The sequence below is a fragment of the Solenopsis invicta genome, chromosome 10, assembly GCF_016802725.1.
Source record: "Solenopsis invicta isolate M01_SB chromosome 10, UNIL_Sinv_3.0, whole genome shotgun sequence".
Taxonomy (NCBI): domain Eukaryota; kingdom Metazoa; phylum Arthropoda; class Insecta; order Hymenoptera; family Formicidae; genus Solenopsis; species Solenopsis invicta.
Genome location: NC_052673.1, coordinates 16,206,395 through 16,233,757, shown reverse-complemented (window position 1 = coordinate 16,233,757; position 27,363 = coordinate 16,206,395). Strand labels below are relative to the sequence as shown.

Genomic DNA, 27,363 nt, shown 5'->3' with positions numbered 1-27,363 from the left:
TTCCTTTACAACTTGTTATTAATACGTAACTTTATCAACACAGATGGAGAAGATTGATAGAGTCGAGAAATGCAGTACCATGATTCTTGGTTTCTATAGTTTGGCCGTTTTAGACGGCGCCATCGCTCACTGCCCCTCGCGTCGGGGAAGCGTTTTGAGTTTGATGCGACTTTGTCTATGCGACGACGAATGCGGATCTTGCATCTCGCCATTGCATTCATTTGGCCTAGTTTGGACCGTACAATTGATCCACATACCGAGCACCGGCTTCGTGTCGAATCGCACTTCACTCCCTGGGCGCATCAGGCGGCAAGCGAGCGGCGCGGCACGGCGCCTCGCGTGCCGTGAAGTATAGCGCTGCACCTTCTATATTATTCCATCATTTACGAAGGATGAAAAATGGACTATCGATGTTTCGACTGTCGACTTTTACGCCCGCAAAAATGCTTATGATGTAGACGTAGAATTATGGTGCACGCTTCTCCAGGAGGCGAAGTGAAGTTCTGACAAGTTGCACCGTCACGCAAATGAAAGATTTAATCTTTACCAAGTAATAGTCACGCGACTCTTGTTGAAGGAATGATTAACTATAAATATTATATCACACGTGTGCATAACAAATTCCTCGCTCGCCAATTCTGCGACGTTTCTTAATTTTCAACGTAAATAACCACACAATAAAGAATTTATTAATGATTTCACGTAAGATCCATTGAAATGAATTCAAATGTTTTATTTAATCACAACTTAACTTTGTGCCTCGCTCTGTATAATATAAATATAAACGATATTTCCAATCTTGTCGCGAATATTTTATGACGCGAACTAGGAGAAACTGATCGTTATTGTATTGAAAGGAACGAGCACTCATCTTACACGTGGCGATGATTTTATCTTCCTCTGTTCCATTTTATCACGGAATAAGCAGTTAGCTACGGGGCCGACTTGTTATTTAAATTTCATATTTTCACGTTTCAACGTGTAACCGCATCGTTAACGAATCTCAATTGCAGATTGCTCGTCTCTGTCGCGAGTGAACATGTACGTGTATACGCGATTCCGGAACAACTACAGTACAATTACGGAATTTAATGAGAATGTCACCGCTCGACTTCTCAGGATCGATTTAATGTTAAATTATTATCTTAGTTAGCACACAGTTCACTATTGACTTAACTCAAGAACTTTATAGCTTTATGTGACATTGGACGGAATTAACGAACATTTTGCATCTACCGCATACCAAATTGCTTTAACAGCGATTATGATAATGCTTCGTACAGACGCAAATAAATTATTCTTATTTGTATCTTGTTATATTTTCCAAAGTTGATCAGAGAATCTTAAGATTAACCAAAATAATTCAATACTAGTACGTTACTTCGTTCTGTAAATAAGATAATTCGTTAAAAGTGAAAAAAAGGAAGAAGTAACCTAATTAAAGTCGGATTCGTTAAAGAATAATTAATATCTGATTCGAAAATATGTTGTAATGTTCTACTATGTTTTAATAAAAGAGATTAAATATATGAAAATGTGATCAGATACAAAAATAAAGCATATGAAATAGACCTAATTAAATTAATATTAACTGAATGTAATTTAAAAGATAAATTAAAATAAATTTATAATAATATAAAAATGACAAACAATTATATATAATTCTGGCAATCGGATAGTATGCTTTTTGTTAGAAGCGCATTTATCACGAAAATACACAACTTTTTGATTACCAAATACATAAAATTGCATTTTTTATTTTTTTATCATTTTTCAATGCTATTTTATGAACAGTTAAAAAAAATAATTCCAATTCACATTTTGTACTTATTCAACTTCTAATTAGTACTAAAATTAATAGATATTTGGAAAGATGTCTAAATCATTCTTCTCTGTAAAAGGATGTGATCATAACTAAATACTTTTCATTAATACTGTCATAAAGAAACATTATTGACCACGTTAAATGCAAAACGCAAGAGTATAAGCAAGGTCATTTAAAGAACAGCAGAATCATTTATCTACTCCCGACTTTGATTTATCGGTATTACGTGCTTCATTATCTCAACATAAACGAAGCCAATAAATAAGCCTGTTCATGTCATATCAAGTTGCAGAGACCGCATTGTCAAAGCTTTATTTATATATCGTTCGTGGCCATTTAAAAGAGTATAATCTGTGTGACGCCTTTTCTCCCGTTCCGTGAGTTTATGGCGTCAAGTATCGTACCGATTATCTTAATAAACGACATAATCCACTACTGCGCGTTGGCGATCTGACATTTTCTCATCGAGCTGCAGCTCTGCGCTTTTGAACAATGGTGCAGTAATAAGCGGGGATAACGCTTTGATAAAAAAACTTTATAAAATTTATAAATGGTATAACGTATGATATAACCGGAAGTTAAAAGTAAATTTACCTTATTTTACTTTTATCGTAAAATTGTCGTCAAAAGAGTCATACGCACTATTAATGAAACAATTTTTTGCTATAAAAAAAGCTACGTCATAATCAATGTGCTATTATAAAAATACAATTTCCAGTAAAAAAAAAATAGCAATGTAAAAAATAAATAAATACAAGATATAAATATGGTTTCTAAATGCTCAGTTTTACAGCCGTCTAACTATAAAAGTTTTCAAGTGCACAGATGAAAAACTCGCTTTTCTCTTTCTTTCAGAGGTTCTGCGGTTGATAGCTCTCCCACAAATTCACCCACTACAAAGAAAGATTCTGACACTGAACAATTGTCGTCGGATGCGCCAGGCCCATCAAAGACACTGGCGAGCCCGGAGTATATTCAAGAAGTACGCAAAGATAGCGCACTGTATCTTGAAGAGGGAGAAGGTGCGCTAAAGACTGTGACGCAGACCAGCAATGATGTTCTCCGAAGACAGAGCAGCGGCTACGTGAGTCGTCGAGATAGCCTGGACGACAACAGGAGAAATTCCACGACAAGTGGTGACACGCAACAGCAAGATAAGGAGAGACACAAATCGAAATCGATACCTCTTGGAGCCTTAATTAAGGATCTTGCTGGTAGAAAAGAGGAAAACATTGAGGAAAATATTGAAAACATTGAGCCGTCCGCGGATACAGCGAAGGAGAAAATGCCGACGACGGAGGTACACAGAAAGGTGTCGAGCTCCGATCTCGACATGCCCAATGTTGATGAGGTGAAGGAGGTCGCCAGAGAGAAAACTTTGCCCCGACAAAGTCAACGTTTCGAGACCACCGAGATCACCGACGGACTGTCGACACGTCTAAGTAAGTAAACATTATGTCGCTATCAAATGTGACCTGAAATGATAATGGACGGATTTTCGTACAAGTTAAATGCAAAATTTTTGAAATTCTTATAATTTTAGAATTATTAGAGAATTATCCGGACAATTATCGAAGCAAGAAATGTAACAAGTATGACACTCTAACGTGAAAAATAACGGACGCAACCTAAAATTTTTTTGTATAATTGACTTACGTATACGTTACTTTTATTTAAAACTTGCCATGTACAATAATATCGCTCATTTGCTGCAATAATAATTTTAACTTTGTTATTTTTACGTTGTCTGTAAAACAAAAAAAAGAGAGAGAATTTTGAATTGCATGAGTAAATAATTGGTACTTTTGTTCCAAGATACTTTCATTCTTTTACAATCAGTAGACTACATCGTTACGTTAAAATCGTTACTATTTAAAAATTATGTTACAAAATTTTAATAATTTAAAACGTTCAAACTGAAAAAAAAAAACATTGTTTTCTGAATTATGTCGTTGTGTAGCAAATGAGCGATACAATCTCATTTTTATAAAACGTGTTTTTCGTCCCTCTCAATTTTGTTACTTAATGGAGTGATTGCTCGATGGTAAGATAAAAAATGACGGTATAAGATGTATTCTCTTCAAAATTCAATTGCCAGAATTTTCACTATCGTCGATATCTTCTTAGGCGATATGCAAGTGACGTCTATCTTCAAGAACCCCAATATTTACCTCCCGCGCAATAGCGGCAAAAATGCACCATCGGACGAGGCGGCCACGATTCAGCGAGTTGACACAGTCATCGATCATTCTAGCGGCGACTCGAATTGTAAGAATGTGCACAAGACAAACGTGGAAACTATTATTGCCTCGGATAATAATCGGACAGTAGATTTGAGAAAATTATCCTTGCCCGACGAAGCAGGACCGAGCCAGCGACTGTTCGAGAAAGCTGATGTCACCTACAAATCCGTTCATTCTCGCTACCCTCACGCCAGCCCTCATAGATCGCCCAGGAAACGCATCAGAGCGCTCAACAGGGAATGCTCCGTCGATAGCCAGCATCACCAGCATGACGGTCAACAAGTGAATCAATACAAAGTGCTGAATGAGATTGGAAGGGTAAGATTAACATTTCGCAAAAATCTCCATTTAAAATCAAGTGAAAAATATAATTCTGTCATCAGCGTCTCTTCCGAAAGATTGTCGGTCTTCGTACTTGCGTTTATTTGAAAATCATTAGAAAAAATCATATAGATTTGTTAGAAAGGAATCAATTTCAAATTTATCAAAAATCTATACGGGAAAAAACAATATAAAATAATTATTATTATACAATTTGTTAAATACAATTATTAAATAATTTATTGAATAATAATTTGACTTTTTAATCGTCAGATTTACAAAAGAGTGTGAAAATTTCAGCGATTAGTCAGTGCGTACAAAGAAAATGCAAATCTTTTTAGTCTAATTTAAATGACAAATATTATAAATATCTCATAGTGGATAATTTGCGTAGATATAGCGCAACATTCTAATTCCTTTCCAATTATGTTTGTGGCATTTTAACAATCAAGCTGCATTCGTCGATAAGAGGATCACTGTATCGCATTCCTCTTATTGAAGAGCGAAACCATTTCACGGCGCTCACGTAACAAACGGGAGAATGATATGATTATCGATATCGAGCACAGGCGCTTCCTCGATAACCAATAACTCGTACCGCGAGTCATCATTTTCAGCAATTTCCCCTCCTGCCCATCCTTCGTACTTGTTAAGAAGTAATTAACAGCCGCGTAGTTACGGATTACTATCGATAATCGCACCCGATAACGCAATATTGCCCGCAGGAATGGAAATTTGAACGATGCAAAAATTATTAAAATCATCATCGCATCTTTATTCGCACATTTCATTCGTTTAATTACACAATTGTAATTACGAGATCAGTAGACAGTACATTTTTTCCTGCCTGCCGGTACGTTAATTTGCTGACGCGATTTCTCAAGAATTGTTTGCCGTTTTTCTTTTCTAATGAGTTGTATTCTACTCCTTGGTATGTATTTATCTTCCATCTCTGACTCGACTTCTTTTTCTGTTAAACTTTTAATGAATTATATATGAAGACGCGAAAACAATAACTTCAACGAAAACGTTTCATTCTTCGCGCGCGCAAAAAAGAAAATTAGAACACACGAGGAAATAACACTGAATAAACTTTGCGGAGAACAGAACAGAACAGAATAGAAAGGTTAAAAGTCGCTCGCGCGTTTTACGAAAACACTAAAATTCCGTTTGATGTAAATGACGTTTGAACATTCCTCTTGAATGAAAGCGCACGGAAATGCCCGTACGAAAATGAGAATGTGGAGCGCGGTGCTTACGCAGCCAGCATCCAGCGTGATTGGATTCAAAATAAATGCGAGAGAAAGAGAGAACAAGACAACCGCCCCGCAATAACTTCGCACTTTGCTATAACTGAAAAGCACAAAGCTTTCAACCGCGAGAAGAAGTTTGCAGCGCCACGATCTTGAGGTTCGCGCCGGGAATTCCAGAGATCGTTCCTCGAAGAAAGAGAAAAAGAGAGAGAAAGAGTACTTTTTTTATCAACAAGGGCAAATGTCATTCCGCGCGTGAAATTATCTTCGATAAACGCCAGATAGAAAGAGAGAGAGAGAGAGAGAGAGACTTGCAAAGTTCACGATTTAATCTCTCTTCCCTTATCGTATCGTTTAAAACTGCATTCGAACTTGAGATTGAATTCCTCATTGAAGTAAGAACCATCGATCGAAATAGAGTTTCATGCCGACAATTAATCGCTTTAACCGCGACGCTGAAATGTCCAAAATCGTGCGATCGCCATCGCCATGCACCGTTTATAAACGGCATATTAATGTATCGATCAGTGTCCTCCACGACAATGTCGTTACATCGATCCTTTCCCGCTGCATAATTATACTTTATTATACGCTGCATAATTGCAATTAAAGAGCTTGTCAAGAGAAGAAAAAAACAGATAATCATTATACCGTTTACTATATTGCGTCAAAGGCTATTTTTGAATTAATTTATCTCGTGAATTAACTAACATCGATTATAGACCATAATTGTAGATGATATAAACAACGTTGCAGTAATCTAATTGTAAAAAAATCATTTTTTCTAAATTATCCGTGTCGAATAGTGTAAGTTTCAGGAGACAAAATCAGTCTTGGAAAGTTATGTTCATTGTTAGATGCGAGATTAAGAAATGCGTTATAGAAATATTTTTAAATTTTGCTCTCGTCGCTTATATATTTATAACGAAATAACGACCACGACCGGACGTGCTCAAAGGTGAGCATACCATGAACTATAAAATTATACTTCCACTCCCGATAGCATCGCCGATGACCTTCGACCTAGTCGCCACGGTGATATAAAGTACATTATGATAACAGCGCAGCTGAACCACAAAAAGGGTTGCAAGGTTAAGGTAAAAGGATGCGGAGAGAGTCATGAGATTATCGATAAAACATGATTCCTCTTTATATAAAATATGTATTCGTTTGAAAACATTGCTTAACAACATTTTTTTGCGTCAATGTCTAGACTATTCCACTTGAAACCTTGTTACAATTAAAGTTCTCCCATAATCTTATAATTTCAGAGGAGAGAGAATACCCTCTGATAGTAAAAATAATCTTTGTTAAGAAAAAATTAAATATCATATTAAGAAATATTATATTATTCTATTGAAGTTCTTGAATAATTTGATACTTTTATTGAAATCAAATATCAAATTTATAATTTAAATTTAAATAAAACCGCACTCCTCACTCTTAACGAGAATCTTTTCAAAGGAAATACGATAATACATTTGTATGTCAAGAATATTGATAGAAAGGTTGAATTAAATAGCAATCGAGAATATTTCAGAGAAACCCACTTGAAAATTTCAAGCGTCGCGTCGTCTGAGCACAGGAATGTGCTGTCGTCTATGTGCTTTAGCGCCTTCACTTATGCATCACTTCACACTTGCCACAGGGTTCTTTCGGTGTTGTGAAGAAGGTTTACAACGAGGAGGACGGTGCGTATTACGCCATGAAGATAGTTAGCAAGAGGAAATTAATGAAGAAAACGGGGATATTTGGGAAGATACCACCGCGCAGAGCGGGCGCCGATCCCTTGGCCAAAGTTTACAGGGAGATCGCTATCCTAAAAAAACTCGATCATCCCAACGTTGTGAAACTTGTCGAGGTGCTGGACCATCCCGACAAGGACAATCTCTACCTGGTCTTCGAACTAGTTCACAGGGGTGAAATCCTTCTTATACCCACCGACAAACCTCTGAACGAGGCAACGGCAAGGCGTTATTTCCGCGATGTTGTCATGGGAGTCGAATATTGTGAGTTATTATACATTCTATTTTCTTAAAAAAAAAAAATCAGAGTCTTTTGCAAAGAGATTTTCATAAAAGATCTAGCAAGAGTCTTGCAAGACTCGTCAAATTATTAATTATTAAAATTAAATCCTAAATATTGTGCGTAATAAACGCAACTTGAAATTTATTTCAGTCGTGTTGTCATAAACTGAATAATAGTTATTGAAATTTTTAAATTCATTTTCTTTTCAATCTCGTTTTTATCTCGTGAAAAGATTTTAAAAAGTTAGGAGATTCGTGTTTTAATCACATAATATAGAGGATACGCTCACACATTTGGAATGCATCATGTTTATCACGTACGCGTTAAATAATAGAATGCAAATTCCCTTGACAGGCGGATTTGCGTAATGTATCTGACGCCTATTACGTATCACAGCGTTCATCGCGGATCAATGGCAAAAGAAACGTCACATACATTACGTTAACCAAGTAATCGCGTTAGTATACTTTGCATGAAAATATATAGTACAGTCGCATCAGACACTATTCAATAAAACATAAAGTTGCTTAGATAATAATCGACTTACTACTTGTAACACTGGTTCTAATTTCTCACAAGAGAGGAGATAAATGAGATTCATTAGTTACGTAAACGTCTTCGACTCGGGAAATACTCCGCTGCGTACAATTTTGCACTAACGACGCTTTAAACATCATTTCATATCTTTGTTATTTATCAAATACTAAATAGACAACTGACGCTTACAAACGGTGCAAGCGTTAAATCGACCGCAGCCTCCGTATACTGCAAATATCTTCAATGTAATACTCAGATTTTTAGAATTTAATTCTAATAAAAACCGCGCGATCATTAAAAATTATGAAATTTATTATTGTTTATTATTAATTAATTATATTTATTATTTTCGCAGTGCATTACCAGAAAATAGTGCATCGTGACATAAAACCAAGCAATTTACTAGTGGACAGAGACGACAGGATTAAAATTGCTGATTTGGGCGTCAGCACGGAACTAAGAGAATCTGGAGAATTATTGATAGGACATGCTGGAACACCGGCCTTCGCGGCGCCCGAAACAACCGTTGCTAACGCGCAGTACTTGGGACCGGTAAGTACATCTACACAAGATTTAATGAATATAAAATTTAAAATTTTTAAAAATTTAGAAAAAAATTTCTTAAAAAAACCTAAAATACTTAGTCCAACACGTTCCATTAAATATTGAGTTGGTTTAATAAATTTTTGATTAAAAATTTTTTGTTGTGCGCGTGTGACATGAATAAACTATATTTTTTTTTGTGCAGCTAAATAAATATTGAATCAACCAATCTCTAGTTGATCGAATCAGACTAAATGTTTTAATTTTCCAACACGGTTTTTTCTTGATGTAGCACATCACTCTCGCAATGTATATGTATAAAACTAATATTTAATATCTAAAAAGAAAATGAGATATTCATATTCTAATGGAATGTATTATAATTCCTATATTTTATTTAAAAAAATAAATGTATATTATATATAAATCTATATAGAGAACATACAAAATACGTATTTAGAAAGTAAATTATAGTTAAATATAAATTGCCATACAATAATTAGAAGACTATTGCACCGCCCATTTTCTTTGCCACATAATTCATTATACCTGCAATTTATCTCCTCTTTCTCCGCTATTATCTCGCTTATTAAAATCGGATTTTTCTGAGCGCTGAACGTACGGTTCTGTCGCGCCCATCCATTCGCGGAATTCAATACGCTCGCGATACACATTCGCAATATTCGCGATGATACGTTGAAGTCGCAGTGAAACAGGATGAGACAACAAATAACGCATGTACACAGCGTGTACATTCATGCGGCCGATATCGTCCATAGGATTAAAAGTCGATAAATCGGCCGGCTATTACACGTCACTTCCACCCGCAAGCAGTGACCTCTCAAACCGCAGAGTCGACACGTGCGGATTGACCTACATGCATCGGGAGAGAGGCTTCCGACCAAGGACCCCCTCGCGCGGCGCATAAATGTTCGTGATTATAGCAAAAAGAGATTTTCCGGTCGCGTCGTTCTCAAGCGTCGTCGTCGCTTGACTGATTGAATGCGCTTCAATTAAAGTCGTTAAACTCGCGTGCATTGCGTCGCCTGCCCCGAATACTCTCCGAACGAACACTGAGCGCAGTAATGCAATGTGATGAACCGACAAAGAAAGACGCAACAAAGTGGCTGGTGCAGCGGCGAGGCAATTTGCATGTCCCAGCTGCGTCGAGTTCATCAAGTTGCACATCAAGTTGCACGCGTTGCGGGCTCTAAGCCCGAGGGGGAGAAAAAAAAAACTGACGTTGCAGGCTAATTTTGAATTTTAGAAGCTTTCGCGTTTTTCACAAGCGTGACAGTTTTGAATTTTACAACGGTGTCTTAATCAGCGAAATAACAGGATTATACAAAATTATATTCGACGTCGCTAAAGAGTCTTTTGTACAACGTGCTATCAAAGTATAACCCCTCTTTGTTTTACAATTAGTCACGATCTCCTTGATCGAGTGAATCTTTCCTGAGCGAACATTTTACAGCACGCGCCGGCCTTTTGTTTTTCGAGAATAAACTTGATATTGATGTTTCGCGAAATGAAAATATGTGCGCTCGTAATACACACGTACAGTGCACACATATTTGAAAAAATATGGAGATAGTAATTGCCAAGTTTGAACGGTTTTCATATTTCATTGTGTTTTCCTCTTTTTCTTCAATCAGCGCTTCACGATGGGTATGCAATTTACGCGAGTGTATTCGTGTAACGCGAGTGTGTGAATATTGGTTGCAACGAAAAATAATCGAAACACACCGATTGAATTTCGATCTACAATCGTGTTCAAACTATCCTGTTACGCAATCCTGTTACGAACGTATAAGAGAGAAATATAATATTAGTATTAGATATATTAGGAGAGATCTCAATAAATATAAATGTTTCAAAATTAAATTGCCATGAAATAATCATAACTTCACTTTCTATTTACAGATATCTGTAAATTCTTTTAATTCTCTTAAAATAATCAAGGCTGAGATCATTGAGAAATACAGTGATAAATTATCCTCGCCCCGCTGTATCATACTATTAATCGTATTAACCTTGATTTATAAATAAGACGTCTCAATTCTTACTTTACATGCAACGTACTGTACAAAAAGCCACGTTATTATTTTTTGCTATCTCTTTAATGTGTATTTTCAACTATCTAGGAAAGGTCATAGTTCAGTTATCCCTTACACTATGCCTAGATTAACCCTCATGCCATTCATAACCCTAATATAATCATCATCAAGATTTTCTCATCACCTGCTATTTTTTTTTAATATCCTCGGTTTCTTTTCGTATCTCCCTTTTCTAATTATACCTGTCGTATCTACCTCAGCCGTCAATTATAGTAATTTGTAATTCGCCTTGCACCAGCACTACTAGCACGCACGTCAAAGAAGCATAACGCGCATACTGAATAAATTAAAATGTATAATCGTGTTGGGAAAATCGTATCCCAACTTTGTCACAGAGACGATACAAATCTTGTCTAGTTATTAACGAGCATAAAATTAACATTGATCAATCAAGTTATTATACCTTTAGAACACTGATCAATCAAGTTATTATGCCTTTGGCGTAAGAGCGAGAATAAAAGTGAAAGCGAGTGAGAGAGAGAGGGAGAGAGAGACAGGGAGAAGAGTATATTTTAGCACGACAACTATAATTCTGTCCCCATATATCTTCGAGATTACTTGGTCGAGACTACTGTTATCGCGTGACCTTATCGATATACCACGGCCGATCGCTTGAATTTCCGCTGCATCGTCGTCGACGAAAGGCGATATCTATAATAAGAGACTCTCGACCCGCGAGACCACACGCTCGATTACGCTTAATCAAGTCTCCACGGCAAAATAAATGGTCACCAGCCTGACGAGACGATATGCTTACATATAAAAGCGCGATCACAGGAAATCGCATTTTCAGCAATACTTACGAAATCGCCCGTGATCTTTAAATAAAAATGCATAAGGTTGCCCGAAATCTCATGGAATCCGATAGGGATGCAAGAAAAATAGAAAGATAAAATTGGAGCGACGTTTCGCTAAGCATACCGGAATCGAATAAAAATATTTTTCTTTTATTATTCGAATATTGATTACGTACTTTTTCTCAATTGATCAGAAATATCAATTAACTCTACTCCGCATAACATATCGAATTGAATCTAAATATTTATAATTTCCTAAAATAATAACTCTCTGTCAAATTCCGCAGTCTTCCATAATATAATAAATATTTCTTATTTATTTAATTCTTGCACTGATCTACTGAATAAAGAGATTTTTCAAAATAGCTACAAACTCCAATTATTCGCGAAAATTCAATAATAACCAAATAAATAATTTTATTTGGCAAAGTAAAATAATAATGTTTTTAATAACATTTCGATATAAATCGTCATTACAATATTCGTATTTTTATACTTTGATACAAAAATCATTAATTATATGTGTATGTAAGTATGCTGTTGTATACCTGTATATCATAATGATTTATATCGAAATATAAAAACAGATGAATATTGTGAATATCAAACTACAAGCTCAATTCTTTTTCAAATAACCCTCCATATATGTATTTTTTTATTCTATAAATATCTTAGATTTTTCATATTTTGTAATGTTTTTTTTAATTCCCGCAAAATTATTTTAATTTAATAATTTTTCACAATATACACGTGGATTTGCTTTTTTAATCGCCAGTTACACAGTATTCTTTTTCCGTCTGTATTTACAGAGTTCACTTTTAGATTTTACTTTTCCGCTTTTGACAAAGAACATGTTTTCAATTGCTTTTTATTATTAATTTATTTACAAAAATATTTCCCTTTTGAATATCTCGAGCCTCAATTTATCCCACGTATGTCCAATACAAAATATTTAATCTTCATCATAATTTAAACACGATTTTGAATCATTTTCGAAAAACTCGTTTCTTTAAATTTATTTTACATTTATTTTTTTAGAAAAACTCAGAGATTAATGGATTACATCAAATTTATTTACTATAAAAACAACAATCAATTTAAGAATGCGTTAGCTAATAGAAGAGACAACGATAAAGCACCCTATAGGGAAAACCACATCTTTCAGAAAAGTTCCAAATTCAATAACACGGAGTGCAAGTTTTAAAGATGCAAAAAGTAAGAAAATTTTATTAATTAGATAATCTTAAGTATATGTATAAACTTTAACAAAACCTTACATAAAGTAAATAATCGTTTAAACAGAAGTCGCAACTTTCTTATAAAGTTAGCAACTTTCGCGTTTTTTTTTATAAATCCTAAAATTTTTTATCCCAGTATACAAAAATGTAATTTATTCATTTATCCTAAAAAAAAGGATCATTTCTATTGCATAACCACGTAATAAAGGTAGTAGCATAGAAACATCCACAATATCCACAAATCAACTTGCATTCGTTTAGCGTGCACATCACTGAAATTCCAGGAAAGCTCAATTAATTTGGCGGTTAACGAGTTTGTTCAATTGAGAAATATAAACGTACGCGATGCATTACGAATTCCAAGCCTGCTCGGCATAGTTGTGCATGTGCATTTGACTCGAAAGCTCTTCCTACCGGATGAAAACCGGATATCGTAAAGTATGAAACCATTTACGTAACGGTAACGTATAGCCGATAATTTAAAGTAGATGGGAAAAAAATAGTATCTAGGAGTTAATCTTTAAAGATCAGATAGATATTATTTATGCGTCATTTACTCCTAACCAGCTGAGAGTATTTTTTAAATGTCATAGTGTGGAGTTCACGGACGTTAGGTTTAGCTTTGTGAGACAGAGGCTGGGTTCCCGTAAGCTTTTTATACATAAGAAACATTCTCTTTGTGGATCTATTAAACATAGAAGCTTGACATTTACAGATTTACGGATGCCACGCGTGCAGGAGATTTTTGTAAAAAAAAATAGCAATCTCTTAAAGTAAATGAATAACAATAGCGAGAAAAATTAGTTGAAACATGGAGAATTATAATTCATATTTAAAAAACGCAATGTACATGTGGAAAAATTGTGAAAATTCAAGAGAGAATATATAGGGTATCCCAAATGAAGAAATAAAAATATCTAAAAAATAATATAACTTCATGAAACATGTTTAAGGCAAAATTGTATCGTCTGAAAAGGAACAAGTAATAATAAAATAAATTTTTTAATAAAAAAATCAAGTTTTTTTAACTATATGAAGACCATTATCACCATTTTTCATAAAATTATATGGTTTTTTTTAAATAAATATAATCCTTTCAATTATTCCGCATATAAAAACATTATTAAATAGAATAATTAAAAAATCAGATATTTTCTATTTTGTTCTGGTATATTTTAACATAAAATATAAAATATCTCGTAAACTATTTATTTTCTCGTAACAATACCTTAACATCTTTATACATAAAAAAATATGCAATATTCAAGAAAAATCATATATATGATGTAAAAAAATCATATAATTCTATTTTAGAAAATGGCGATGACCTCCTTCATGTTATCTTAAAAATTTGATTTTTTCAAACATCAATTTTATCTCATTATTTGTTCTCCCTCCGATCGTAAAACTTTTATTTAAAACACGTTCAGAAACTTGTTTTGTTTTTAAAGATATTTTTATTTATTTCCTTATTTTGGACACTCCGTATACAGATGTCCTTAACGTATTATTTCGCTTGTGAAGAGATCTTTTTAAAAGCTAAGAAAGACTTTTTAATAAGCTAAACAATGGGAAAAGATAATTATCATTTATGTGCCGCTGCTGCGCTGGGTTTGCGCGGCGCGTTTGATGCCGGCGTTTCGCGCAAACGTTGTTTAATTAATCGCCTTTAATTATGTACCGACATCGCGTCGTTGTGGTACTTGCGATTTTCGCCGTCGGCGATGGTGATTTCCGCAAATGAAGCATCCTCCCGACTGCACAGCATTAAAGCACCGTTGTATTCTATTCTCTGCTTTACGGAAAGTGCGCCGCGTATCGAGACGCATTTTAGCTAACAGTTTCCTCAGTGCATTTATTTAATAGCATTTCTATATTTCAAGAGCTACTGCGTTGAACTACGCGTTTCACTATTCTCAAATGGTCGCTAATGAGTCTCAGTGTTAAATTATCAAAATTAAGGACTTTCTGTAAAATGTTCAAGATTTTTAAAATATTAATTTTAATTAGATATTTCAAAATTGGAAAATAATGAAAAGTCACTAAAGAAAGATGGGTAAAATGGAAACTTTTTGCCTCCAAAATATTAAATAAAAAAGATATGTTTTTTGTAATTTTGAAACTGCTAAATCTCATTCTGACTTTTAATATTAATTACTAAAAATTTTAATTATTAAAATTTGAATATTAATTATTAAAAAATTTTAATTTGTGTAAGAATATTAAAATTTTGCATACAAAGCTATTAAATATATAAAAAGCTGTCATAAAAACAGCACGTTAATGAAAATGTAAAATTATATATAGTAAAAGAAATAATATTTAAAAAATCAATATGTGAATAACATAAATTAATTAATAAGAGAAGAGTTTATTTAAAACAAATTTATGTTTAAAAATATTTTTTATGCAAACCTTATAATTTCCAATAGTAAAATATTGCAATAGGATGCAAAACACTTGAGGAGAAAATCCTTAAAAGATGTACTGAGCAACAATGCTCTCGAGTGCCATAGTGAAGATTTAAAACAGTTTCCATTGATAATACCTTTTTTTTATATATTATTAATAATTTTTTTTAATTCTTTTTTATCAAGCACAACTAAGCTGTTATAAGAGCATTATCATGTTTTATTAGCAGGAATTAATTCGCAAAGCTTAGGAATAATAATATACGGAATAATAATAAGATATTAAGAATTTAATAACTTTGTATGCTGATTTTAATACTTTCCTAACCAATTAAAATTATTAGGAAGTCAGAATTAGATTCAGCAACTCAAAAACTACGAAAAAATCAGAATTGGGTAACTAGTTAAAAAGTTAAAAAAAGTTCAATAATAAAGTTCAAAAGTTAATAACTTTTAACTAAACTCTATTAATTTTTAATGATTTAATTTTTAACTTTAATTAGTTACTTTTAAAACACACGCTTTAATTTATTAACTTTTTTCCGAAGTTATATTATATGAGAAAAAATACATTTTCACAAAAACAATATTTCTTTGTTATTTCGTGTAAATTTAATTTTTTTTTACAAATATTGAATTTGTTTGATGATTCATATTATAATTATTTTGAGTAATATCTCTAACTTTAAAAATGTATGAATAAATGTTTTTCAAAATTAACTTTTAATTTAATATTTAAGTTAATATAGTCTTAATGTAACTTTCAACTAGTTAGTTTTTGTCTCATGTAACTAAATTAATTTTATAAACGATTAACTTTAACTTGATTTAATTAAAAAATATATATTAATTTACCCAACCTGAAAAAAATACATTTTTACTTGCCATTTAAAAAATTAACTTTGTCCATTGTCCCTTTGTAACAATTTTCCATGCTACATTAAAAACAGTCAATGTACACATTGTAAAAATTATAAATAACAAACCTTTACTGTCATCTCATTTCAATCATTCTGAAAATATTCACAAAAATATATATTGCCGAGAGTAATCCCATCTGCTTGAGAATTTCAGGCAATTTGAAGAAACTCATTTTACTATTTGTACCGAAAGATTATACGGATTACACTGTAGAAGTTTCGAAGGATCGAAAAAGAGACTATGCCTCCTTTCTTACGTCAGACAAATTATGTCAAGCGTGCGACAAAAAACTTGAAGAAATAAACACACTCACCGGCTCCCAGATATCCAGCAGCAGTCTAGATGTCCAGTAGCAGTGTTGTTGTGATTCGTCGATGCTCCTCGATGCAAATGCTCCACTCGTTCTCACTCCATCACATTACACTCGCGTATTAACCTTTAAGTAGATAAGTAGGGATGGCCGTAGCACGGCAACGAATGCTGAATTAGGAACCTTGTTGGAGGAACCTTATTGTCCACATTCCTCTACCTCCTAAAAGTTTAACCAATGTAAATTGAGATATAACATAATGTACCAAGGAAAAATACGACAACAATAACAACATTTCTTTGAGGTCAGCGCTCCCCACTTACCTGCTTACGCAACTTTTGACCACCTGCGTACTTAAAGGTTAATCGGTACGACAAAACGATCGCCCGTAGATTATTTATGCGGCACACCCGAACTCCCGACACTCGATCGATGTCGATCTAGGATCAACGCGAAACAATCGCGATCGCCCGCAGGTCCGGCCGACACTTCGGACACCTTTGTCACGCGCGACGTGTTTTCACAGCGACGTGAAAGAAAAAAAACTCGACAAAATGGCGGAACGACAACAATCATGGCGGACGCGGATGTTTATCGCGCCCTTCTTCATCCGTCATGACGATCCCTCGAGTCCCTTCCTCAATGCTCCTCGACGCGGCGAGGATGCTGAAGTACTCGCGACGTGTTCGCGGAACGAACGGATTCGAGTGACGCTGAGTACCGCATACGCATACGTTTTGTTGTATACAACACAACGCGTCGTGCCGGCTCAACAGAACGCGGAGCAACGCGGCGACGCCGCCGGTCACGCCGAACATATATCTCGCGATTCGCGAATGCCGAGGCACGATCGCGTGAATAAAACACAGTAGGAACAATTGCCCGTCGCTAATTGACACTTCTGATGCTGATTGATACGCGAAATTCGGATCGAGACGGATAAATGAACGGGACAACGCAGAACGCGCGCGATCGCCTCTCGCTGCCGGTGGCCGTCCGAACGGAGTGAACTTAGCGGCGCGTACGGTCACGTAATCGCACCTAACTTCGGAACGCCTCGAATTCTCGAAAGACTAGCGCATTTATTTGAATTCTTTAGCGACGCGCGGTCAGTGACAACATCTTAATTATCAAAATTATTACTGAAAATACTGTTACCGTCACTTGTAGAACGATACGAGAAAACCTAGTACCTGTTAATTATTAATTTTTTAATTAATCTTTTAATGATAAGTAAATTTTTTTAATTAAGAAGGAAAACTGTAAGACGAAATTTTTAATTAGTCGCTTTTATGACTGTTACATATAAAAAGATAAATTCTAAGAAAAAGCTAATTTGAACAATTCTTTTAGTATTTAACAAGTTTAATACAAATTTTCAGTTCATAAATTTTTGTAAATAATATCGCATGTTCTATGGCTGTTTACAAAAAATATCTGAATTTTTAAAAATCTAACGTATCTATTCGAATTCATTAGCAACGCGTAATCAATGAGAATGTTTTAATTATCAAGATAATTACTGAGAATATTGTTACTACTACTTGTAAAACAATGTAAAAATCTTGTACCCTTTAATTAATATTTTAATTAATCTTTTACTTAATCTTTTAATTATAATTGTTTTTTTAATTAAAAAAAGAGACTGTAAGAAATTTTTAATTAGCTGCTTTTCTGACTGTCACATAAAAATTAAAAATTCTGTTGAACAGTAATTTTAATACACAACACAATGCCGTTTGCAAGCTTAGTACAGATTCTTGGTTCGTAAATTTTCAGTAAACAATATCGCTCTCTATAGTTGTTTATAAAAGAATCATCGAGTATTATTTCTGAAAGCAAAGCTGAGAAATCTCGCATACATTTTCTCTACATTAACAGTTATGTTTTTAAAAAGCTTTGTTTTTCTGTCTCTAAATTAAAATATGCCAAAAAATCTGTTATTCAACGTAAAATTACAAAGAGGAATATTGCTATCGCAAACAATAATTCAATGCTTCATTCTACATGACTTTTTCGTATCGAGGAAATTAAATCGTCCCACGCATTATACAGATTCGCGTATTGTATTATATAAATAACTATTATAATAGCCTAATGGAAATGCTCTCACAATATTTTTGCATTTTTCCCACATATTACGACCTATCGGTTTTCACGTGACTATCGCATCGCAGAAATATTATAATAAATCATTCATTTAAACATAAGGCAATTAAATTACGTAACATAAACGAATTTCGCATACGTTTTCAGACTGAACTCGTATTGAATGCCGTTACAAGATTAATTTCACTGTTTAATAAATCCGACAGATTCCTCTACTAAATCAATTGTGCATGATTTATTATTAAAGCATCTAAAATATTATTTGTTGTTACCAAATCATTAACATACCATTATTAAAATATCTTATTAAAATACCAATTTAATTATTTATCAGTAAATACATCGAGACCAAATTAGCACTTGGGCTAACCTTAGCTATGCATAGGGGTAACATAAATTCTAATTCCCCAACCAGATGTTTTAAATCAAACTTCTTAAACATTTAAGTAATAAATATTAAATATTTTTCAAATATAAAGATGGATTGTTCAATTCGAATAAAAGTCCCATGTATAAAATTGAATAATGTAATTCAATAATCAAAAATTAATGGCAAAAATATATTTAATTTTAGCCCTGCGATATATGGTCGATGGGGGTAACGCTGTACGCGCTTGTGATCGGAGATCTTCCTTGGCGCGCTTCCGATAGTACAGCTATTCAAGAGAACGTTCGTTCGAAACCGCTCGTGTTCCCTGACAATCACTTGTCTTCGGAATTGCGATATCTAATTGAGGGAATGCTGGATAAATCGCCGGAAACCAGGCTTATACTCCCGAAGGTAAAGCAGCACCCATGGCTGACGAATAACGCGACCGAACCACTGCCGGCTGAGGTAGACAACTGCCGCTTACGGGTCACCGTCACTGAGGAAGAGGTCATAAGACTCGGCACTTTACTCCTCGTTAAGAATATGCTGAAACAGCACAGCTTTCAGGTGAGCGAAGAGCGTATATTTAATCTTAAATACGCGAGAATGTTATGAAAATGATTTTAATTCTCTGTACACGCGTTATTTTTCTTTCTCACGTTGGCTCATAAAACTTCTGAATTTTCACTACTTTTACGTAGTACAAAACAAAGTCCTTAATAATTCTTATATACATTTACTAAATAAAAGAAAATTTCTAAATTTTAATAAACATTTATTCAAATAATATTAAAATATTTACTTACGGTACTTAAATATTTACTCTACGAGAAAAAATGGTACTTAAATTAAATTAGTGGTTCTTGTAAAATAAATATATATTTACATTTAGTAAATATATTTCGAATAAATATTTATTGAAATTTTTAAGAGGAATTTTTCCCTCACTGTATACTCTAACATTTGTAAAAAGTATTTGTACGATTGTTTATTAAAAAAAAAATTATATATAAATATCATAACTAGTTATAATGCTTTTAGTTTTTCAAGGAAAAAAATATGCGCTAGGTTATTCGTGCATACAGAGGTTTGAAATTGTGTGACAAGAGAAGTCACAAGATGTATGGAAATACAATACCTTAACCCCGATGCTCTTTTTCTTCCTGTCATAGCTGCGTGACATTTTCAATCAAGTTCAAATAACTGTGAACCAAAATACGTCCATTTTATCTTCGTCAAATAATGCGAAATACATTGCTATTTCTTTTTTCCTCGATGAATGTAAATAATATTAAAATGAGGGAAAGTCAAAAAGATGGTCACATTCCCGTCAGAAAACGCGATTTGCATGCATTCAAAAGCGGAAATGTCACGACGGAAAGACTGAATCGTGTAAACACACGACTACTCCCACGAAATGTTGCAGCGATGTATTCTGACGTGCTTGACTTTGATATAGCGTCGCGTGCCCACGTGAATATTACACGATGACGATGGTTTCGACGGGTGCACGTCGATAATGTTATATAGTTGTAACGTACCTTTAGTCTTACAAAACGCGAAAAATTGACGGCGACATTTCGCACAACTGTTACACTCCCTAATAATATTGAAGCCATTACCGAAAGTGCGATCAACCGGCAAATGTCGAAGGGCGATGGTTTAAACGTAGGTATATTATCGGATTTACATCGGTCGGATAAACTACATAATTGCCTAGGTGTCGACGATGCTCCAATAATGCTTTTGTAGTGTATGTTAATATTTATGTGAACGTATCATTAAAAATGTTTGTCAAATTTTTTATGGTATTTAGAATCAAGAAACTCGGACTGATGATTAACGATCGATTATATTGAATGTACCGATGGCTATGTTGAACAAATCAAACAAGTTAATCGTATCAAACGTACCGATTGAATTCCTAAATCACCCACGCAAATCAAACGAATTGCTGACGATACGGTTAACATGCAACATAACGTGAAATTTATGCAGCTCTCAGCTGAGAACAAACTAACCAGATAGATTATTTCATCTACATCGTTCAGCGACATATGCCCACGTGATAATTCTGATTGCAAAATTTAAATAAATGTTAGAAAACATTGATTGTTGTCCTGTGAAATTTCTAACAGACAGAATTCACGAAAAATGAATAGTGAACTGTAAGTTTCGCAAGCTTTTCTCGAGACCACGGATAGAAGAATGAACAATTGCAATTAGTCAAAAGCACATTTGGATAATCTCAAGTACGAAATCATATTCCTGTATTCAAGCTCATGATACCGTCGATCTCCCATGATTTGCCAAAACGCTTTTTCCTTCCTCAATCATTCATGTGCGTTGAAATTCGCACGAGGGGTCGGTCATTTGAAGCAAATTTGCATTTTTATCGCCGAACGGGAACGACCGGCTTGCGAACTTTGCGTAAGGGAAAACTCGATATCTCGCCGCTCGGGATTACTAGAGCATAAAACGAGGAAATAAGCGTTCGTACTATTTCTGCTTCCCAGAATCCATTTCTGCCTAAGCGACTCGGGCGGACAGCGGACAACGACGCCGGCACGGTATCGCCGGTGGGCGAAGCAAAAGGTGGTGCATCTCCCTCGCCGAAGAGCGACGCGATGAGAGACGCGAAGGCGGAACGTTTTCACGAGGCCGGGAGAAGCAATTCCGCTCCGGATTCCTACGATTGGCACACAAGCGGCAGGTAAATACGTTACGCTATTCAGGACGAGGAGAAAAGAGAGACTTTTCTATATATATTTTTTTTTAAATACCATTTTAAATTCTCTTGCGCCCGTGATGCACAATAGAGCTCTATTTAGCAGAATCTCGTTTACCGAAACAAGCGTTTGTCGAACGCAAATATTCGATCGAGGATTTTTTTCTCGAATGATTTGTTTAAAAAGATATTTCCACAGACTGTAAATTTCTATCAATGATTCCTGTATCCGAGATCCGGTTTCATTCAAATTTGTGACATCGCACCATTACAGTTACAAGCAATAGTGTACAATTTACTTTTACTTTTGCACGTCAAAAGAACTAGTTGCGCATGGTTGCTCGTGCACTGGGAAAAAAATTGTTGAAAAACTGAAACATTTAGTCCGATACATGCAATTAAATATTGAGTTAGTTTAATTGAATCTTGATTAGAAAATTTGAATGGTTGATATAAGTAAACTATACATTTTTATGCAACTAAATAACTGTTGAATCAATCCAACATTTAGTTTATCCTATCGGATTAAATATTTTAATTCTTTGATAAACTTTTTTTCTCAGTGTGATGTAATATAAATCATGTTTTTCATATAACTTCCTCCTTAGTTATTTCTTTCTTCATTTGCGTTTTGGCAGACAGCTATCGGTGGAAAATCCCTTATCGCCTGTGACGGAAAACGAGAGGAGGTAGTGCCACTGTCCGATAGAAGTAGCACGAAATCCCAAGCGAAAAACGGGCCGTCGTTAAACGGAAGATAGATCGGGACACATCGTCGATTACGATCCAGCGAGCGATCGTGACATTGAAAGGCGAAATCGTCGAACGAACCAACGAAAATTTAATCTTCCAGAGAACCGTCGTTATCGATTTCACTCTCGTCGCTTGTACCGTCAGAACCACGGGGCATTGCCTTCAGTTTTACAGGTAAGAGCTCCGTGAGTTATTTATGAATGCGCGAAAATACCTAACCGGCGAGGCTGACGAAAAAGCGGATCGAGGACTTGTTGAAAATATTTCTGATAGATCTCAAACGTTTTTAATGTGTCTCAAAATGTAACATCGCGCTTAAACGTTTCGCGTTATATAATATTGTGCGTGATATCTAAGCTGCATTCGCGGAGCGTGCTATCAGCGCTATTGCGTTATTTTATCCTTATTTTACGTTAAATGATCGATAGAATGACGAAATATCACGCTCTCCGAACTCATTCTTAGTGATTGTACCTTTGACTGTTTATTATCATTTGACCGCGGTAGAATAGAAAGGAAGTTAATTACGACTAATCTTCGCACATAAACAGCTTCATCGTACAATCCTCAAACAAATATGGAAGAATCATTATTATTATATTTGTTTAGTCATTGGCTGCCAATATTTCCTACATAAATAAAGAAATTCGGCAAAATTGATAAACTACAATAAGGTAGCATTGTAATAAGTTATTGTAAATAATCGATCAAATATTATTTCGTTGTATTTTTTATTCGGCAATTTTTAAAAGCAATTTGTATCAATAATGGGGAAAAAAACAAAAAAAAACGCTTGTCGCTACTTTATTAAAGATTGACGAAACGATAAAATATTTATAAACAGCTACATGTGTAAAATCGCGTAAAATAACAAAAGTGAATACTTAATGCATTTATTGCAGGAGGATCCGAAATTAATACATGCCTCGCCGGAGGTTTTCATTCCATTAATATGATCAGGAATGCGTGTCGTACACGCACGTTTGTAAATAACGTAAGAATTGAAAATTGCGTACATCTAATCCAGTGCTAGAGAGAACCACTGAAAAAAACATTTCATGTTTTTTATACGTTATAATATAAAAATGTCATACCAAACGTTCCGCACCAACAATATACGTGCGCGAATTATTTTTTTCTCTTTTTTTTTGTGAAACTCGTTTTTGTTTTGCTAGTTACCAGGTTCGATCAAATTAAAGAAGAACATTCATCTTACAAATATTTAGAATTACAAATATTTTGATTTATTCAATGTTACTTTTTTCGCGTTATTTTAAATCATAATTTAATTAAATTGACATATAAAAATAAAATATTTCATGCACATTATCAAGTAAATTAATTTTTTTAATAGATTTTATTAACGAGCATATCTTGAATATCATGATAAATCTACAAATTACAAACATATTTTATAAATATAAAAAAATTTTAAGAAGTTCTTTGTGTTTAGTAAAAAGTAATTTGTAAAGAGAATATAAGAAAAAATATTTAATTTAAGCGAAACAGAAACGAATTACGTATACTAAGAACCAAAAAATTCTAAGGATAAAATTTTTTAAATGAGAAAAGAGAAAAGGAGAGAGAAAAGAGAAAATATATCTACAAAGATTTTTTGGTTACATCATATGGTTCTCTTCTAAACTGGATTGACAGATAGTAAATTAACGGTCGTCCCAAAGATATAGGTAAAATCTCTTGCACATGAACGATTTTCTTGCTCTACGATCAACTTGCATAGACACACGAGTAGTGAAAAAATTTCTTGGAAAAATAGTTAATTTGAAAATGTATTAAAATTTAAATATTTTTAAAATAATGAAAAGCTGAGGTTAATGATATTACAGCATTTATATATACAATATGCATATCAAATGAAAACATAATAATTATTCATATATTTTTTAATTTCATACAAAATTTTCTTTTCTTATTTTCTCTTAATTTGCGTATCATACAATTTATTTGATTGTACGGTATTTATTTTACGCAGTACTATAATAATTCCTCTGAAATCGATATTCTTTCACCCCATATGCATATCGTGTATAAACACGCACGTTTTATACATACACATGAAAATGGAACGTATTGCGTTTTTAAAATCATCGTGACAAAATAATCTCTCAGCCTATCCGAATACAAGGTATTCTATCGACTCGACAAGTTTTCTGCTACGAAATAATCACGTGGAAAAAAATCGCTCGTGTGCCTGAGGTCTTACTATCGTTATAAGTGTCTTTTGCAGTCCACTTATTTCCATTTATAAGGCGCGTAGGTTGCATAGATATTGTATATAAACGTAAAGGTGTACGTATATTGTATTCATATTTTGTATGTATAATATTCATATTTTTTAAAAAGTAGGCTTGTAAACGAAAGCCCGCGATACAACGACGCCTTGCTTCAGTTCGTGCCATTAAATATACGGATGAGCTCTTGTTTAAACTTTATATTATGTATATACATCATTTATGATATTGATTTTATATATTTTTATGATTATAGACTTATATAATTTTAAATAATTATATAATACGTATACATATACATATACATGTATATAAACTATATAAATTAACGGTAAACAATGTAGGTCCCGTTCATTTACATGGTTTAATAAAAATGGTTTACTTTAAGTTATATTTTTATAAGTATAATCTTAAGTTCTAATTATTATAATAATAAATTATAATTGCAACTTATAATTTGTTTAGGTTTTAAATTTCAATTAAATTTATTTTAATTATTTAATAATCATACTTTGATCATTCAAATCAAAATATTTTTTATATAAACAAATGTCTCCAATCACAGAAGACAAACTTTTTTTTAATTGTTTTTTTATCAACTTTCATTTTCTTGACTCTTGGTGTTAAATTACAAATAATTAATAACTATAAATAATTTGATTAAGTTGTATTTAAAATTTATGATTTATTACATTAACGGCGCCGAACGCACGACCAAGAAAAGGCAACCAAAAAGAGATTCGTGATTTTGTCGGACCTTATTGAGACACGGGGGACCATAATACAAATGTATAAATTTAAGAGATAGTTTTCAGAGCTCATGGTAGCGGACGGTACTCAAGACGTATCATGTTCCGAACCTCGCGCACATCTCAATCTATTTCAACATTACAATTGCCACACGGAGATTTCGACGGACTTGTTAGTCGATAGGGATAATTATTGGTTGCATCTTATCGAGCACACACGTTTTCGTGACTTTTATTTGGCCGTGGCAAAATTCCAAGTCTATGCGAACCGACGCATCCTCCATGTTCTTGCATAGGCCAGGAATAACGAGTCTTATGAAAGTGACGACTTGATCGCCATCAGAAGAAAAACAATATACATACACTTCCTGATATGTTTACCAGATATATTCGGCGCATCATAAATCAAGATCTGCATTGCATCGTTGCCTGATTAATCCTAAATACGCCTGTCTAATGCAAAGCGTAGGCAGTTGCATTTAGAATTAAAAAAGAACATGCTAATAAGGATCCAGAAATCCTCTTCTAGATATACGGATAAACTGTCTACTGATAACAAATACGTTAAAGTAGTATGCCGAATATCATATGCAATATTAATTATTTTAACAATATAGCTTCGTACTATATTATTTCATTTTATAATTACTTTTTTACATACATTAAAATTAAATTATACCAGAATTGAATTCAATTTACATATTAATCAAAGATTTATTAAATGCAATGCGAATTGCTGTCAGTAGACATTTTCCAAATTGTTACGGGTACACAATTATTGTTATTTAAAGGATTATAGATATATATATTCGTATGTGCATATTTTACACATTGCGATATACTCTTCATCCATAGATTGCACAAGATATTTTGTACCCTGTATTAGACGCGCACTCTGTTTCTAAATCTCACTGTAACGGATTAAATATAGCGTATATACACTTTATATAGACTTTAAGTACATCTTAAAACATAGATTATTATCTAACGATTTAGATGTGACGAAACTCCACACTCAATATCGCGACCAACAGTTCTTAATGATGCTCAATCGAGGCATTAATAGATGATTAAAGAGTTTGATTTTACTCGACAATCAATATATTACGCGATATATGTATATATTATTTCGATACATCTGTTCTCGCCCTGTAATCCTTCCGTTGTCAATTTTCGAAAATCCACGACTCTAGATATATCTATAGAAACTTAAGAGGCTGCACAATTTTCATCTTCTTAACAATTTCTTAAATGTTATACGCTTCGATTATATCTCTCTTTCTCTAATATTAAATTCGAAATTTTTACAAAAACTAAATGACATGTTGTAACTTATGATTCACAATCGTATAATTCATGTAATCATAATAATTTAAATATCGTGCAATCCACATTGAAACATTGATCTCTCATTTACTTTATCGACGATATAATCAATTTATATTAACACAATATATGTATAATAAACTGTCAACTTCAATATTTCAACTGGGATTGCATGATGCCGTGGTTACGCGTACCAAATTCCTGAACTAATAGACAAGGAAAACAAGAAGCAATTCTGCACACTTAAAAAGATTATACTGTTTTACTACTTGTTATATCTATGATAACTTTCCACCGAGTTTTCGCTTCTAGTTACTTGTAATCGATTGAGAAATCCGTCGTGAAAAGATCGAAATTCTTCTTGTGCACATTTGTAATAATCAAGTACTGTAATTGCTCGTCTGTGTAATAAATCCTTTTTATCTTTCCATTAACGTCATTTGCCTCGTAAAACTCGACTTAACTATTAAATCTTTCGTGATTTATCTCCGAGTGCTACTGCTCTGTCCCTCATCAGCTCCTTTCATTAAGC

The 27,363-nt window shown here is 33.7% G+C and overlaps 1 protein-coding gene across 2 annotated transcripts in view; it reads left to right on the top strand.

Moving 5' to 3' along the window:
- Positions 1-27,259, top strand: part of LOC105197817 (calcium/calmodulin-dependent protein kinase kinase 1) — a 69,189-nt gene extending 41,930 nt beyond the window's left edge. The window contains exons 4-11 of one of the 2 annotated variants that reach the window (XM_026131615.2): positions 2,681-3,267; positions 3,953-4,093; positions 4,187-4,386; positions 7,291-7,651; positions 8,563-8,759; positions 19,228-19,590; positions 21,540-21,736; positions 22,390-27,259. In XM_026131615.2, coding sequence (XP_025987400.2) covers positions 2,681-3,267; positions 3,953-4,093; positions 4,187-4,386; positions 7,291-7,651; positions 8,563-8,759; positions 19,228-19,590; positions 21,540-21,736; positions 22,390-22,444 — 2,101 coding nt within the window. In that variant the 3' untranslated portion in view covers positions 22,445-27,259. Of the gene's footprint in view, positions 1-2,680; positions 3,268-3,952; positions 4,387-7,290; positions 7,652-8,562; positions 8,760-19,227; positions 19,591-21,539; positions 21,737-22,389 lie in introns of both variants that reach the window. The other variant, XM_011164371.3, reaches the window with a different exon arrangement.
- Positions 27,260-27,363: the final 104 nt, after the last annotated feature.